At 56.4% G+C, this 17,901-nt stretch overlaps 1 protein-coding gene across 1 annotated transcript; it reads right to left on the bottom strand.

Annotated features, from left to right (window-relative positions):
* Window positions 1-117: 117 nt before the first annotated feature.
* On the bottom strand, window positions 118-8,982 carry LOC102030072 (translation initiation factor IF-2-like). Its single transcript, XM_005381270.2, has 3 exons — window positions 8,518-8,982; window positions 3,704-3,801; window positions 118-3,252 (listed from the first exon to the last, which is right to left on the bottom strand). Exons 2-3 carry the CDS (start codon window positions 3,708-3,710, stop codon window positions 2,537-2,539), a joined length of 723 nt encoding a protein of 240 aa, XP_005381327.1. The 5' UTR covers window positions 3,711-3,801; window positions 8,518-8,982; the 3' UTR covers window positions 118-2,536.
* Window positions 8,983-17,901: the final 8,919 nt, after the last annotated feature.

Below are 17,901 nucleotides of genomic sequence, written 5' to 3'. Positions count from 1 at the left end.
AGTCTCCCCTCCCCTCCCGGCCTCTCGCTGCGACAGTCCCAGCGCCGACCGGAGGGGGCCGCCGCCCCCTCCCTCCCAGCCAGTCGGGCGCAGGTCCCGCCCCTCGGTTCCTCTTCCAGCCCCCGAACCCCCAGCCCTGCGCGGGCCGAAGTGACGAGCCCACAGTGATCGCCTGGTTAAGGGCTGAGACCCCAGTTGCCCGAGGACAGGGGGGCGGCCAGGAGATGGGGCAGGAGGTGAGCGGGCCGTTCCCGGGTGGTCCTGGTGGTGACACCGGGGAGTCCCCGTAGGCGGTGCATCCGCGGCGGGTGCTGTTACCTGCGGTCCTCCAGCAGGTGCAAAGAATTCAAACCCCGAAAGCTAAAACTAGGGTCATAGGACACGGATCTACTAGGAGCTTTGGGAGACCTCGCCCCGTTGACTTCCAGCCTAGGATCGCCCACCCACCACGCGTCCTCAGCGCAGCGTGGAAGCCAGCGAAAGGCGCATTAACCTCTACGCGGCCGCTCGGCGCAGGCAGCGGGCGGAGCGTGAGGGACCCGGGTAGCGCTCCCTGCACCTGGTGGGCGTCTCCCTTCGCCTGAGGGGCGTGCCCAGCGCGTGCCTACTCCTCCCGCCCAGACCCCAGCCTGACTCCGCTCGTGCCAGCGCCGGGACTTGCTGTCCCCCGGGTAGGGGAGGCGGGGCGTGGCCCCCGAGGTAGGCGAGGGCGCGTCTTCAGCTGTATGGTAATGAGGCTCTGGCCCCTCCTTCAGAGGCTGCTCACCTGGTCTTGCTTCAGCTCCCTCGCGCACCCTGCCCCCCTGTACTCCCTAACCCCCGCCAGCGTCCTGTCGCTTCGCTCGGAGAGGGAGGAACTCTCCTGACTCCAGAGTTGCCTTCGGGCCACTGGATTGTCCGGATGGGGGCTGAGGCCCGGCAGCTCCAGCCCTCACAGGAAGGCTGCGGGATGGAACTGCAGCCGCAGGAGTTGGGTTTCGGGCGGCTTCTTGTCTCGCCCGCTTGCTCTCCGGGTGGCCTCCCTGCTCCGCGCGCCAGGGCGCAGCTGCCTTCCCGGAACCCAGCTCGATCCCTGGAGGCCGCGGACTGACGAGGGCCAGCTTCGCCCAGTCTCGGGGGTGCCCGGGAATCTAGCTCTGTAACGCGGCGGGAGGCTGGGCCCTGTGGCTTCAGCTGTCAGCCGCGCGCGCAATGATGGCTGTTGCTGGACGATAAGATCAGTGCAAGAGGAGCGGGGACGCGGTGCGGGCCCCGGGGAGGCCGCGGGGGTGGGGCGCGGAGCCCAACAGCTGCCAATGCCAAGCATGGTCTGATTTTTTGACTTGGGTGGTAGTGGTGGATTGGGGGGGATAAGAAACAAGAGGTTGAGAGCGTGGGTTGGGGGAGGGGTGAGGTGAGGAACCGGGCTCCGGGGTCCCCCACGCACGGCCACCCCTCCCAGCCACCATCTGGCGCGAGCGGGTTGGCGTGGGGAACCGAAGTGGGGCGGGGGCTGGCAGATGGGCCCAGGCTGCGCTCGGAGTTAATGTAGGTTATGGGCTGGCGGAGTCCCAGGCCCGAGGGGGGGCCCGAGGCGTGCCTCCGGGCTATCCTGGCAAGTGGACTTCCAGGTCCTCCCCGCACACATCCTATGGACCTGCCTAGGATGCCAGAGGGGCTCCTTGCTCTCCTTGAGCTGGCATCCAGCCCCATCAAACTCTGTGGGTTCCCACCCCCAAATCCTGGCCTGGGAGTTCATAAAACATGCCTTTTTCCTGGCACCAGCACCTGCCTGACTCTCAGGAGAGACACCTACCCCCACCATGCATCTCTGGTATTAACACTGGTAGACCTGAAACTAGTCTCTACCTTACCCTGACTGAGGTGTCCAGAGTGCTTTGCAAATGACCAAGGAACAAACAAGAGATCATTATTATCTTCACAGTCAATGCAAGGGATCCTAGAGATGTAGAAAGCCCCTGATGCAGCGAAGAAAGAGTTAAATTCTCAGAAGCACCTGTTTGCTGGGGACACCATCCCAGAAGCTCATTTCCTGGCCAGGATGCCACCCTGTTCCTGGGTCCCTATGTTTGCTAATCTGGAGAGGGTCCCACTATGGGCAAGGCATCCCAGTAGGAGGGCCCTAATGTCCATGGAGGCCTCACAGCTGGGATTCCTCCCAAATGTGACTTGAGGGCAAAAAATGTAACGCACATCACACGTTGTGTGAGCTGAAAGGAGCAGGAGGCTGTGGAGTGACAGGAGGCTGCAGAGCACCTTGGGAGGCGAAACCCATCAAAGTCTCCTGAGGGAGACGCTGGACATTGCTCTAGAATGAGTGTAGACCGAGGGCCTGACCAACCTGGGCTCCTGCTGCCCAGAAACTTTCCTTGGTTCCAGGAGTATGATGGAAGCTTGGGCTCCTACAAGGACCACAGCCAGTGTCCCCGGAGGCCTCTGCTTCTGCTATTCCCTTGGCTTGGCCCTCGCACACAGTTCCACCTAGCAGGCCCAACCAGCGCCTGTGGCCGTGAAAAGCCACGGTTGCCTCCCACCCCTACCCTCTGATGAACCCTGGGTTATTGGGGGTTCGACAGAAGCCGCACGGAGTCTCAGGACCCCCAGGACCCCTTCCTTTCCACGCAGCCGGAGTCATCCCCAGAGCGAGGCGCGCACCGCCGCTGCATCCCGCGATCGCTCTCTGGGAACCGCGCTCTGGACCCGGCACACTGCACCCGGCAGAAGCGCGGCGGAGTCCGGGCCGCAGCACCCGCTGGGCAGGCTGGAGGCGGGGAAGCAGGCCTGGCTGGGGCGGGGCGCCTAAGCCTTGAGGGGCGCCGCTGTGGTTGCTGCGGAGAAGGGGCCACGTGCAGGGAGCAGCGGCCGGGGAACTGCACAGAAGGCGGGGAGATTTGCAAACTGTTGCTGCCACATGGCTGCTCCATTCGATCCATTCACATTGAAATGAGGCCGGCGCGTGCCTCATCTGCCGCAGGGCGCTGCCACGCGTCAGCCCGGCCCGCCGCGTGCCAACTGGGGCAGTGGGGCTGGCAGGGCCTGGCAGCCGTGGGGGCGCGGCCAGGAGGGGGCAGGGCAAGGGAGTCAGCCACCCTAGCCGCCCAGGCGCCGCAGTCCTCGGACCCTGGCCTCCGTCGGGAGTGGGCTGGCAGAAAGGACCGGGACGCACAGTTTCAGAGGGGGGCCAGGATCGATGCCGCCGCTCCCCGCAGATGCGCCCCGGCAGCGCTACTCTCCATCTGCCGCTGCTCGCACCTGCCGGTCAATAAATCGATTTTACAATTTAATGCAGCAGCTTCCCGCCCGCCTGGGACAGATGCCGCAGCAGAGGCACCTCCGCCCTCGCCCTCCCCCGAGGGGCCGGGGTAGGGACCGGTTCCTGCTCAGCAGGCGGCGCCCCAGGGCCCAGCTCCTCTCCCCGAAGCCCTACGAGGAACCGCCTGCTCGGGCTTTCCCCAAGAGACACAGTGGGTTCCCCACAGGACAGGCCCGAGGCTGGCTGAGGAGAGGAAGGTGAGGACTGGGTGGTGACCTTAAGGACTCTCCCGCGCGCTTTATGGGAGGAAGAGAATGCAGTGAATGGTAATAAAGTTCGAGGAAGAGGAGGGACATGGGGCACAGGTAGCGAAGGACCCTGAGTTCTGAAGACTCTCAGTTGGAGAACTGGGGGGTGAGAGATGATTGAGGTGCTGGGGCTTCCGCCTACCCTCCATGTCAGGCTGTTGACTGGGACCTGGCTTTCGGCATATCCTAGCCACCTTGGGCTTATAACTTTACTCCAAATCTACACCTCAGTTTTCTCATCTGTGCAATGGAAATAACAATACAAGTGACCTGGGAGGGTGACAGAGGGACCATACCAAAGGGCCAGGGATTTAGCTCAGTGGCGCAGCGCCTGCCCGGCAAGCATGAGGTCCTGAGTTCAATTCCAGTACCCCCCCAAAAAGAGGGCCCATATTGGATTACCCAGTTGCAGGACCCAATAAACAACACCCCATCCCACCCTGCCACCCCAGGTAGACATGCAGACAACCTGCGCTGACTTGGGGCGGTGGGGTGATGTCTGACAGCGAATGAGTTCCAGGAAGAAAAGGAAAGCTGAACACAAACACTCATAATGGATGGGGCATGTGGAGCAGAGGAGGGTGAAAGAGAAAGAAATGAAAAGGCCAACTGTTTGGGAACCTTCTGTAGGGACAGGGTATGACAAAGTCCATACCCTTAAGGGCCAAACTGGAGTTTTGAAAGTGGATTTGGAGAAGAGGTAACAGTTTGGATGAATCAGCTGCCTACACCCTCAGCCTCCCAGAGAGGACCTTCCTTCCAAGGCCAAGTGTAAGTTGAAAATTGCACCCCTCCTCTGAACTTCTGAGTTGCCCTGATCGTTGAGAGTTCTGGCAGCTCAGGGGAGCTCGATCTTCCCCGGATCACCAAGAGGGTATGATAACTGGACGAGTGTGTCCACTGGCAGGTAGCTCATGGCTGATGACCCAAATGTCCCTGGAAAAGGATGTCCACGTGGTTGGGACCAGTGGACATAGTCGGCCACCAGGAAGATCTCCTAGCCCTCTCTCCCCCAGGGTCCCAGGAGCCTGAGGACCTAGTTTAGTCTCCTACTGCCTTCCTCAGAGACCCAGTGTAGTCAGGGCCTGGCACTGGGATAACTGGTGGAGACGGTGCCCTCTGCAGAGTAAGAACAGCTCTGGCCTACACAGACAGTGGGTCCAAGAACGAAGAAGCTGAGGGTCCTGGGAGCTTCTGTGACACATGGTTGGTAGGAAGCTCTCCCTAGGTCTCCTGGGCACAGGTCAGGAGGAGAGGAGAGAGGGGAGGGGAAGGGTGAAGATCTGGCAGCTGCAGAGGCTGTAACAGGCCTGGCTGCAGGGGCTCTGAATGGTGACTGGGCAGCTGCCCCTACTTCTGCCAAAACCAGGGGATGCCTGGAAAGCTAGGGCCAGGAGCCACACAGCGGGTATTTCCAGCCACAGAGGCAGCTGGGTTCAGGGCAGCATCCAGGGCAACTTTCCCCGAGCCCTTGGCTTCCCTTTCCCCAGCTCCTTCCTGTCCCCACCCTGGCCAAGCAGGGAGGCTCAGAGAGGAGAGCCAAAGCTCAGGGTGAGGATCTCTGCCCAGACACCCCAGACTGCAGGCCTCGGCTCAGCCTGCGCTTGCCTCCTGCCTGGGCCCCAGGACCCAGGGAGCACAGCTGAAAGGTGTTTCTGGGAGTTAGATGAGAACATGCGCTGGAGAACACTGGCGGGTGGGTGAACGGAGCCTAAGTGTGAAGCTTCACGCACCTTCTTATACCGGCTTTCTTATCTTGATGTTTTTTCCCTCCCTAGCGAAGCTTTCTCTCCTCTGGGAGGCTGAGTCAGAAAGATCACAAGTTCAAGCTCAACCTGAGCAACTTAATGAGACTGTGACTTAAAAATAAAAAAAAAAAAAATCATAAATAAATAGGGCTGGGGATGTGGCACAGTGCAAAGGCCGTTTGGTAGATTCAGCCTCCAGAGAGAGAGAGGGAGGGAAGGAAAGAGGGAGAAAGAGAAAGAGAAAGAGAAAGAGAGAGAGAGAGAGAGAGAGATCTGCTGCTGCCTCTCCCTCTCTGCAGCATTCAGGGCCTCAGTCCTGAAACCCCTTTCTCTTCGACCCTCCTTCTCAGGTGGGGAGGCTGTCCTCAGCCGCACCTTCTCCCTGGTCACTCTCCCTTCTACCTTGGCCTCCCATAAGTGTGTTGCCCCTCATCGCCCCTAGGTCCTTGTGTGTCCCACCTGCCAGCCACACCTCATCTCCTGGCTACAATTCTGACCTCTCTCCATTTTCTTGCACAACCTCTGATCTCTGATCCCAGCTGCTTCCCGGGCCTGAGAGATGGGGCCGCAACCTCTGGCTCTGCTGTCTGCAGCAGCAGGAACCTGGGAGTGGGGCTTAGTCACACTGACCCCAGTCCCCTGCAATCTTCCTAGGAGGAAGGGCTGGGCCTGAACCAGGAAGTACTGTGTCAGACACTCTCACACACAGAGAAAGAGCCCACAGAAAGGAGCTGGGGACAGGTGCCAACTCTGTGAATAGCTCCTGCGTGGGCAGAGCCCTGCACCTTGGAGAAGCCCAAGGAATCAAGTAGGTGATGGGTCTTAAGCAGAGAATGGGGAACCGGCTGTCTCCTTCTCCCACCACTGTCAGAATGAGAGGAAATGGGCTTCAATGGTGGCAGGAAGGATTTAGGTTAGACGTATGGGAGAACTTCCTGTGACAGTGTCTACACTGTGTATCCCAGCGGTTAATCCAGGTTGAACTCTCCCCTGGAGTTGATAATTACATGCTGATGCTTGCTAATGAGTAACTTACTTTGCCTGAGGTTGGCAGAGAGCTTCCAGCCCAGAGAATCGCCTTGCTCCTAGACCAAACTCAGGAAGAAGTCCAGAGAAGTCTGGAGGCACTGAAGACCGGCCCCTTCTCAGCCCCAAAGGAATTTAGACCACTGTAAGCCACTGTCACTTTTCCTCTCCTACATCCACTCTGCAGTGCCACTCTCAGAAAAAATCAAGTCTGCGGAGCTGTCCAGCCATACAGAGTTCACAGCAAAGCGGGCAGGCTGGATTGAAGGAAGGAGGTGACAGAGAATTCTAGAGCTATCGTAATAGGTGTCTGCAACACCAGGGATTTAGTAACAGTCTCAGCTAACTCCGTACACTAAGAAGTACTCAAACTTCAACTTTTTCTTTTTTTGAGAGTTTTACTGTGTTGCCCAGGCTGGTCTCGAATTCCTGGGCTCAAGTGATTTCCCCGCCCTCAGTTCTCTGTGTGCTGAGAGTACAGGCAGACTGTGCCCAACTCGAGCCTCATCACTTTCCTGTCCATTCACTGGACTCCTGTCTATGCCTTGAGTCTTGCTTGGGCAGTGCGAACACCCCCATTGCTGGAGCCTCTCTGGCTGCTAGATTCCTGTGGTCCCTGTGGCTGACTCTCCCCGCCACCCTCTTAGGTAGCTTGGTCTCCTCCACCACTGCCAAGACCTCCAGGTGAAGAGGAGGCTGGGGAGACCTGGGACAAGTCCATCAAAACTGCCACAAAAGGCTGGGGGTGCAGCTCAGTGGCGGAGCAAATGCTTAGCATGTACAAGGCCCTGGGTTTGATCCTCAGGATCACAAACCAGAACACACACACACACACACACACACACACACACACACACACACAGAGGCCCAAGGAAAACTAACTATGGGCCTACAAAACCATTCCCCAGATGCAACATTCTTCTTGCCTTTTCTTGTTAGTACTTTTAGGGGTGTGTGTGTGTGTGTGTGTGTGTGTGTGTGTGCATGCATGCGCGTGTGGCACAGACAGATGCACTCAGACTTTGGGTCCAGCAGGCATCCAACTGCAGACGAGGTCAACCATGTGCCTAGTACTGGATCCAGGCTAGGGAAGCCACAGAGAAACACACAATTTATCTCATGTTGCCCACAGGACATGAAGAGGTAGAAGCACATGAAAAGCAGTGCCTTTGGAACCAGGGTTCAGAGGGGCACTGGGGCCTCAAGGGTCAGAGGAGGCTTTATTGGGGAGGAGGGATTGCACCAGCCTGGGAAGGAGCAGAACCTAGACAAAGAGGAGCGCATTTCTGGCAGTGGGTATAGAGAGAGGCCCAGGATCAAGGTGCATGCAAAGTAGGTATGGCTGGGCAGCCACTGTGTGCAGAGGTTGGCTGTGAACTGAGACAGCCAGGCATGGAAAGCCATCAGGGAGATAAATGAGGACTTGACTAAGGCCCTGGGAGCCCATGGGCCCTTGGGCAGAGGAGACTGAGTGTACAGCCACCATTTGGCAGTGGCACGTTGGATGATCTGGGGCAGGGTGGTACAGAGGTAGCAAGGGGCCTGTCTGCATCTGTGGCTGGCCAGTGGCGGCTGGTGGCCAGGTCCTGTCCCTGAGTTGGATGCTGGGTCTTCGACAACGCCTTGCTGGGTCCTGATGACCTGCTAGGACTGCCCCACACTCCTCACTTCTTTTTTGTTGTTGTTGTTGTTTTTCTGGTACCGGGAATTGAACTCACTTCCTTGCTCTTGCCAGGCAGGCGCTGTGCCTCTGAGCTAAATCCCCAGCCCCCCACACTCCTCACTTCCGCTCCATCCTCTAAACCCATCTTTCCAGATAGACCCCTGCAAATACAAATATGATATCAGCACGGGCTTCCTAGCTCCTGCTCTGACAGCAGGGTGGACTTGACCATGCCACTTTCCTAGCCAGCCCTTCCCATTTCTTCCTGTTTCTCTCGGAGGCCCAAGGCCCTGCCTGGCTGCCTAGACTCGGCAGAGGACACAGGATTGGAGCAGGCCTGGAACCCACGAAGGGAATCCAGACGTATCTTGGTGGAATGCTTCAAACTGAAAAGGACCAGTTCTATACTCTATCACTAAAGGCTTGAATACCTCTAAGGATGGGCCTCTCACCCCCTCTCTTAGACTGCCCCATGCTCTTAGGTGGTTCTGGTCATAGGAGATGCATTCTCTTACTGACCTGAAAGTCCTGTTGAGGTCAGTGTGGACTAGCAGTTTTGGAGGTTTGGCCAGGACCCCACTGAGGATTTTCTACTGTTACAGCTGGAGGAAGGGTCCACCAGCTGCTTGGGTCTGGGATGGTCTTGCTCGCTGCCATGGCCAGACTGCTGCACCTGCTGGCACCCAGAGCAGGGCAGTTTCATCATGGGAAGTGCTGATCCTTTCCCAGCTTGGCCAGGGGTGGAGAAGCCAAGCCGAGGCCACCCAGGTCAGCCCTTCTCAACCACGGGAGGAGGCCAGCTTGGTTCGAGGGCCAACCCTCCCTAGGCTGAGATCATTACCCTCCGGCCTCCTTGCAGCCCCCACCCCCAGCTGAGCTCACTGCCCCAGCCTGCTGGGGGTATTGTTGTCTCTCAGGCCCCGCCCCAGGCTCAATGAGCTGTTTGTTGGCATGTCCGGCGGCGCAGGGTGAGGGAGGGAGGGCACAGGGCCTCTACACACAATGGGGATTCCGTCCATTCTGAGGTGGCCGCGGGAACCAGGCTGGCTTTGTCCTGTGGACCCTCATTCCCACCATTTAGTGGAGCCGGAACTCCAGGCGGAAGGCCCCGCATAAGAACAACAATGTCGTCACCCTGTCTGTGAAGGAAGGTGCTGCAGGCCAGGCCGCCTAGGGTCCCAGAGGACCCATAACCCAAGGGGCACTGGAATGGGTACTGGGCCGATGCTACGCCTCAAATCTGAGGGGGCCCCAGGCAGACGGGTGGTGTCCCTTTACCTGCCCGGAGTCCTCCTGCAGCCTGCAGCAAGTGTGAAAGGAGGCTCCCTGGCACCCGCGCCCCATCAGCTCCCCGCAAGCTGAAAGGAGCCCTGAGGTGCAGAAGTTGTGCAATCAAGGAGGCTGATCAGGGCCAGCTGGCCCACAGGCCTTTGCCCAGCTCCAGCGTGTTTCTGGGTCTCTAGCCCCACCAGCCCGCTCCTTTGGAAGTGGTGCTGGCCACTCATACAAGTGTTTATTTTCCAGCTGGGGGCATGGGTGGGGGTGGGAGGTGGGCAGGACGTCACGGCGTTTCCCTCCTGCCTGGTGCTGCGGCGGTTCTCACAGTCTGGGCACTGGTGACATCACTGGCCTTTCCTCCTCAGCCCTGGTCTCCCTGCCGCTCCTCCCCGCCCCACCGGAGCCTTGGCCAGGCCACAGGGTTCTGAAGCTCCTGCTTCCGGCACCAGCCCCAGGCACCGCTGAGTGGGCTTTAGGGGAGGGTGTAGGAGCAGGAAGCTAGGCCAGCCCTCCATCCCTCACTCACAACCCCTCAGTGGCCCTGGCAGGCAGGCCAAGCCCAGGGTGGTCCTCCGTGCTCACCCCAGCCCAGAATGGGCAGTGTTCTGCCCAGGGCATGCTCCCCTCGTGATGCTGGCCCTTTAAGGGTCTCGGGAAGCCAGAACAACAGGAAATCCAAACGGCCTCATTAGGCAGCTCCGAGCTCAGCACAGTAATTAGTGCCCTGAAAACAAAACAAGGAAAAGCAGGTGGTGGTGCCCCCCCATCTCTGCGGCCCTGCGTGGCCTGTTAGTACCCAGGGCCAGGCAGCTGGGACTGGACCCCTCCCTTGCGGGCCCCTTCACTCTAAGCTGCTGAGGCCTGTTCTCCACTGCCCAGGCCAAGGGTCATAGCCTAAGCTTGTGGGGAGCAGACTGTCTCCCTGGGGACGCAGATGCCCCAGGGACACGCGGGACTTCCCCTCTCCCTAGTCAGGCTGCCGCTTGTCCAGAGCATCTTACACCTGTCTGGAAAATACAGTGTTGGGGTGGGGGCTGGGCTGAGGGAGATGGGGGAGCCCTGGAATCCCGGCCAAGGAGGCCCCCTTGGGAGGGGAGGAAGAGCCTGCTCTGTGCCCTGACTCTCAGCCTCTCGCTTATCCGCCAGGCGAAAAAGACAACTTGGGTAGAGGGGTTGGTGACCTATGGGCACCTGCAAGCCTCCTCAGATGCCGAGAGGCTGGCCAGGAGCCAAAAGGGACCTTAATGAGGTTTTTTTTGGCCGGGCTGCAGGCCCTGGCTCATTCTACCCTTCCCCTCCAACATTTGCTACAATTGGGAACCCCACCCTATCCCTGACCCCGAGATGTTTATCTGTTGTGCCAGGGAAAGGACATTCTATACTCCATTTACAAAACAAATATTCATTCATCAAACATTTATGGCAAGTACAAGGTTCTGATTCCCGTTGCCAAAAAGAAAACAAAATAACAAACATTTATGGAGTGGTTGCAATATTCCCTATTCCGTGCTAGTGTGGAGTTCCTGGGAAGATTTTGTCACCACTTTTTTTTTTTTGGTACCTGTAATCAGACTCAGGACCTTGTGCCACTGAGTTATATTCCCAGCCCTCCTGGGAAGGTTTTGAGAATACAGATGGCCCTACTTTGTGATACCTTGTCACAGTCTTTCCTTCTGTCCTGAGAAGGGCTTTGAAAGCAGGAATCCTCTTCATGCCCCTCACAGACCTACTGGTGACTCGTGCATGCTCTAGACAATCAAAACCAAGCCAGAGGATGAGGTGCTACTCATTGGTACAGTGCCCAACTAGCATGCATGAGACCTGGGTTCAATCCCTAGCACCACCAAAAAGAACTGGAGGGGTCACCGGGAAGCCCAGGACTCGGCTCTGCCAGGCAGCAACTCCTGTCAGAGCCCCTGAGGCCTGGAGAAGTCCTGGCCTCTGCTCAGAGCCTCTGTACAGCAAGGGCCAATGGTGCTGCGGGAAGGAAGCTCAGGTCCTCTGGCAAACAAAGCTGGCCTGACCAGGGAGGGTGGCTGCAGGCTGCAGGCTGTGGGGCAGAGGCCGAGCAAGTTGAGTGGTTGATGACCAGGCTGTGGGGTTGTAATTAAGGTCTGGGCAGGTTTTTGGTCACACTCCTGTGAACAAAGGCTGCAGGTGGCCTCGGCCAGCTAGAAGAGGAGCAGCAGAACGGGAGGGTAACCCAGAACCTGCAATGGGTCAGGCAGCTGCCCTCCAGCCAGGGCAGGGCGCTCTGCAGCTACCTCTGGAGGCCACTGGCTTAAAGGTGCTCACTTCTGATGGGCTGTGATCTGACACAGGCCAGTTCTGACGGCAGTGGTAAAAGGACAGGCAAAGGAGCCAGGATCATGGACAAGTTCTCAGCTCTGGCCATACATAGGAATCGCCTGAGCAGCTCCCTAGCAATCCCTGATGGAACTGGTTTGACAGGAGGCCTAGGAGGGACTGGTATTTTCTAAAAGCTCCCAAGTACCCCAGTGAGAAGGCATAGTTAGGGGGTACTGCCTGCTGGGAGCACAGGGCCCTGCCTCCCAGGGCCTTCGCTCCCCAGGTCTGGAGTACTCTGAGCCACACCCATCTGAGGGACCAGGTAGCTGAGTGCCCCATGAGAAAAGGCAAGAGTCTTTCTAGTCCCTAGCTGATCTCTTGGTGCACACCTGTGACCCTAGCACTCGGGAGGCTGAGGCAAGAGGATCTCTGTGAGTTCAACGCCAGCCTAGATGCCATAGTGAATTCAAGGTCAGCCTGAACTACAAAGCAAGACCCTGACTCAAAAAAGAAAAAGAAAAAGAAAAAGTCCTTCCCTTCTGGACTACATCTCCCCAGTGGAAAGTTACCTAGGGAGTAGCTGTGGACAGACAAAGCAAAAAGCCTGGGGGAGGGGTACTCATGGGATGGCTCCAAAGGGACCCTCCCACCTTCCCCCAACCCCTAGGCCCTAGGGCTATCCCCTGAGAGAACAGCCTGGGGACTGGGCAGGAAGAGAGGTGGGCTTATCCCACCTGAGCATGGGGGCCTGGTCCCATGTTGGGGGACGTGATCTTGTCCTGAATCATTTCCCGGATATAGCTCAACAGCCCAGACTTCAAGGTTTTGGGGGGGAAATCTTTTTTCCAAGTTCCTCGATCTGTCGTCCCCTCCCCCACTGGCCGGATAGGACTGGACCAGTGTCCTCTCTGGGCTCCCCTCAGCCTCCCAGCTCGGACCTTCTCCACTGAGCTCTCCCTCGACATTGTTTTCCGCCTCAGGAAGTCTCTGATGCCCTGCGCTGGATTTTGTTTTCCTTGTTATCGGGACAACTAGTATTTTTTCCTGTGCAGGGGGGGGAAAAAAAAGAGATTTTCCCAAGCAGATTACAGCTGTCAGTGAGGGGGAGGGGGCTGGAGGTTGAGTCTGTCCTGCACCCGCCCTCTGCCACCCTCACAGGGCTGAGCTTCTGAATGAAGGAGGAACCCTGCCCCCGCGCAACCCGCCAGGCGACCCGGAGCCACGGCCCTGTCCTCAGGGCCCCGTGCTAATGGGTAGGCCACTGGGAGAGGCTGAAGGGCAGACAACTCCCTCCCGGCTCTGGGATGGAGCGCTCCCGGCCTTGGGAACCATTTCTTCCAGATCAGAATTCTGCCCCATCAGGTGGCCTGAAGGTCCAGGGTGCCATGAGAAAGGACCCCCACCCAAGAAGGGTAGGAGCACACAGGAGACTCAGTCTGCCACACAGTCAGACTGTAATTCCCTGCGCTCCCATACCTTGGGCTGCCCATCTCCAACCTGGCCGGCCATACTGATGGCTGACGCCCCTACCTAGGCAGTTGTGTTGTGAGGATGCTCATGAGATAAGAACGTATTTAACTCAATAGCAGTATCTGTGTGGCCTTCATGAGATCTCCACAGCCAGAGAGCCAGAGAGCAGAGGCTATCATCGAACAGCTGGGTGTGGTGGCACATGCCTCGCTCCCTGCTACTCAGGAGGCTGAGGCGAGTCCGGTATCAGCCTGGGAAACTCAGTGAGACCTTGTCTCAAAATTAAAAAGGGGTTTGGGGAGATACCTCAGTGGTACAGTGCTTGCCCTGGCATGAGTAAAGCCCTGCATTCAATGTCTGTTCCAAAAAAATAAAAAATAGGCCGGGCGTGGTGGCGCACACCTGTAATCCCAGCACTTGGGAGGCTGAGGCGAGAGAATTGCTGTGAGTTTGAGGCCAGCCAGGGCTGTCTCCAAAAAAAGACCAAAATAAATACGTAAATAAAATAAAAACCAAACAGATTTTGGTTGGATGGCACATTGTGGGTGCGCACGCACACACAGAACCTGTGCATTCTTGCTTGATAAACTCCCACTTTCTACATGTGGGTGCTATGGTGCTGTCCCTACGGTGCCAGGGACAGGCTTCCTGGACCTCTAGGGTAGGGACCTACAGTGTTAACACCACTGAAACAATAGGGCCTTGCTTAAGAAGACTGAGGTTCAAGGCTGGGTGAGGTGGAGGCAGAAAGTTCTCCAAGAGTTCAAGACCAGCCTGGACTACATAGCAAGCCCCTATTTCCAACAAAACAAAACAACTGGGGGTGTAGCTCAGTGGCACAGTGCCTGCCTAACAAGCACAAGGTCCTGAGTTTGATTCCCAGTACCTAAAAAAAAGAAAGAAAAAGAAAAAAGAAAACAAAACAAAACAGCAATCTGAGTTTCAAGTTAACAAATAGAAGGGCTCCACCTGTGACTCACTTGTTTCGTTTGCAGTGTGGTTAGTGACCCACTCCTGCCTTGTCTTGTACCCCCTGGGAGAGGATGGGCCGCCCCAGAGAGACTTCCATCAGCATGGTGGGCGCCGAGGTGGCTTATGTGCAGGTGCCAGCAGGGCCTCTGCCAGAGTTGTGTGGGGAGGGGAAGTAGAATTTCTACTTAGACTTTTTTTTAGCTATAAAACAAATTAAAAAAAAAAACACAATTTGAACTTTAATAATATTGAGTGTATATATAGTGTACGCATATAGTGTATGCATACTTTTTTTTCAGTGCTGGGGATGAAACCCAGGAACTTGTGCATGCATGACAAGTGTTCTACTGCTGAGCTACTTCCCCTGTCTGCATAAACATTTATAATTTAAAAAGCTTGGAGGGGCTAAGGATATAGCTCAGTGGTACAGCACTTGCCTAGCATGTATGAAGCTCTGGGGGCTGGGGATACAGCTTAGTGGCATAAGCACCTGCCTGGCAAGCACAAGGTCCTGAATTCAATTCCCATTACCAAAAAAAAGAAGCTCTGGGTTCCATCCCCAGCACTGCAAAAACACACAAACAAACAAAGCAAAACAACATCAGGAAACTTATTTCAGGGCTGGGGATCTAGCTCAGTGGTACAAGTGCCTGCCTGGCAAGTGCAAGGTCCTGAGTACAATTCCCAGAACACACACAAAAAACTATTTCCCTGGGTGGTGCACTGCATGCCTGTGGTCTAAGCACCTGGGAAGCAGAAGTAGAAAGATCTACACTTGAGTCCAGGAGTTGAAGGCCAGCCTGGGCCACATAGTGAGACCCTATCTTGAAAGACAGAAAAAGAGAGAGAAAAAGGGAGAGAGGGAGGAAAGAAAAAAAGAAAAAGGAAGGCAGGAAGGAAGTGAGTTTAGGGACATTCTCCTGGACGGAAGTGTTAGAAGCTATCAGAAGCCCCTTTCAGACTGGGTGCCAGGGTGAGGCAAGGGAATGTGGGGGAGGGGTGGCAAGTTGTGGGCACACAGTCCCCATGCTCTCTCTTCTCCATGGCCCCCTTTAGGCCCACATAGGTCCCAGGTGGTGCCATGCTCCCTGCGGGGGATGAAATGGTCCTCTCCCCTGGTCCCCAAGCTGGCTGAAGTACAGCGATGGTCAGGCCAGGGTCCGCTAACTGCCCTACATTTCGTGTCATCCCCAGAAGAAAAGTCCCTGGCGGGAGGCGGCCCTCTGCCCGGAGGCTGTTCCCTCAAGCGGCCAAGGTAAGAAGTGGGGGATTTCCAAGCTGGGACAGGGCTGACTTCACTACTAGGGGCTCCTCTCCTTTCTCTGGCATCCTCACTCCAGGACAGAAACTGCAGTTGGGCCCATGTGCTCGAGGATTCAGGGCAGTAGAGTCAGCTAGGCCCCTCCAGCTGCTACTTCCCACTCCAGAGGGAACCCCAGGGCTGCACCTGGGACCCACAGGGACCCAGCCCTGGAAGACCCCGACGGGCATCTCCAGGAGGGGTTGGGGTCTGGAAATCCAGAGCCATACTTACTCATGGGCCTGTGGGGAATGAGTCAAATTGATGAATGCCCCTGCCTAACCCCAGGTCCTGCCCCACAGCTGCTGGTAGGCCTGGTGGTTAGAGGAATGGCCACTCTGGATCTTAGTCCACACACTCCCTTAGTTGGCCAGCACTTCCATGGCAGCTAGAGAGTCAAAGGAGCCAGCGTGGGCCCATGGGGAGCAGGGAGCTCCCTGAAACCCTGATCCACAGGAAAGAGGAGCTATACCTGCACTGCCCGTATTCCTGCCCTGCTCTCAACTGGTATCTGTAACCCCCACCACCAAGTGGAGGGACAGGGAGGAAGTCGTAGTATTAAACACATGTCCCAGCTCCAAGTCAGCCTGCTCAGGCCCAGCTAGCAGGGTTAGGAAACAGCTAGATTCTCCCTCTACCCTCGTGGCATCTCCTGGGCCTCTGATACTTGTGATTGATGTGTGTATGCTGTGGCCATGTGCATGTGAGCTCCGTGCATATGTGTAGGCTTGTGTGACTAGAGTGTGCCTGGTCAAAAAATAGGCAGGGACTCATGCAAGTGAAATAATAAATCTAGCCACCATCATGGTAGGCTAGTACCTGTGCCAAGAGGCTTTACATCCATTATCACCAATCTGCATGCCAACTAAACCTCTGAAGGGAGGTGTTATGACCTGCATTTTACAAAGCAGTAAACGTTTAACTCAAAGAAGTTAAACGACCAGTCTCAGGTCACATGGGAATCAAATCTACTGCGGGGCTTGCACGCAGGTCAATCTAAGGCCAAGCCAGAGATCTTTCCATTGGCTCTCTCCGTGCGGTCCTCCTCAATTATGCTCCATCTGCTCCTTGTCTCTGAGGCCCTGGCTTCCCCCGTCTGAGGTGACCGGCTCCTCCTCTATCCCCTCCCCTCCCACCAGTCAAGGTGGCAAAGCAGAGCCTGATTAAGACTGTGCGAAGCCCAGGACACTGCACATAGACCTTCATGCACCACGCCAGGCCCCAGTTCAGAGAGGGTCTGGCTGGCCCTAGGAAGGATCAGCTAGGGCAGAGCTGGGGCAGCTGTTTATAGTAAACAGAAAGCTCTGGAGGAAGGAAGGAGGGGAGGGGCTGGGTGGTCATGGAGACAGGGACTGAGCAGCAGGGCCTCAGGCCTGATCACAAGGACTGGGAAGGACTGGGAATGCATCCTTGCCTGTAGGGCTGGAGGGGACCCAGAGAAGTCCAGGGAGGGCACCCCGGGCAGGCTGGATGGGCAGGTCCGACAGGCCCACTGAGGACATCCTCCTCTTCATCAGGCTTTTACTCTTGTTAACAACAACAATGACGATTTATTGAGCTGCCCAGGCACTTGCAAATATGTTTTCTTATCCAACCAGATGGTAGGTATAATAAAATCCTCTAAGGGCTGGGATGTGGCTCAGTGGCAGAGCTCTTGCCTTGCATGCACAGGCCCTGAGTTTGATCCCAGCACCACAAAGAAAAGAAAAAGCTTCTAATTTATAGATGAGGAAATGGATCAGAAAGATTAAGCTATTTATCAAGGTCACATAGTTTGTAAATGAGAACAGAAATTTTGGATCAAAAACTCTTTCTACCCAGGTAGGAAATACTACAGCCAGTGAAGCTAAGTGGGCAGGGAAACTGAGTCCCTTATGTGCCAAAGGGACTTTTCCAGGCTTCTGGTGTTAGTTAATGAGATTGCTGGGGACAGACCAGTGTGTTCTGGTTCTAACCACCAGACCACACGGCCTCTCCATGGCTGACACAGGGAAGGTCCAAGGAGAAACTCCCTTCCCAGTCCCAGCCTAGAAGGTAGCTCTTCCCCAGTGAACACGGCTGGGCCCGTGGAGGCCACGCTGGGCCAGGGTGTGGTGTGGGATGCTGGGGGGTTTCTGCCCACACATATGGTTTCCAGATTTCAGGGGATGAAAAGTAGGCCCTGAGGGGCGGAAATGGGGGATGTGCGATGACAAATTTAGACTGATTGCTTAAAAAAAAAAAAAAAAGCCAAGAAACCCTAAAAAATAAAAGCAAAAATTCCACCAGAAAACCAGAGGGAATTATTTGATTGTGAAACAGAGCCATGAGGCACCGCACGGTTTAATGCGGAACAGTATCAAGAGACTGACTGTTCAGAGGATTCAGTGGGGAGGGAGGCTCTGCTGGCCGTTCCTCCCTTGTGTGTTGGGGTCTGGGACAGGTACAGCATGGAGCAGTATGCCTGGGAGATGTCTGGGGTGAGAAGCACTTTGCCTCTGTGTGTGTGTGTGTGTGTGTGTGTGTGTGTGTGTGTGTGTGTATGAAAGAGACAGAGAGAGAGAGAGAGAGAGAGAGAGACAGAGAGCGAGCTCCTGCGAGGTGTGGGCCCTTCA

The sequence above is a fragment of the Chinchilla lanigera genome, unplaced genomic scaffold, assembly GCF_000276665.1.
Source record: "Chinchilla lanigera isolate Chin_1 unplaced genomic scaffold, ChiLan1.0 scaffold00015, whole genome shotgun sequence".
Taxonomy (NCBI): Eukaryota; Metazoa; Chordata; class Mammalia; order Rodentia; family Chinchillidae; genus Chinchilla; species Chinchilla lanigera.
The sequence above is the reverse complement of the archived record's forward strand: the minus strand, read 5'-3'. Positions and strand labels throughout refer to the sequence as shown.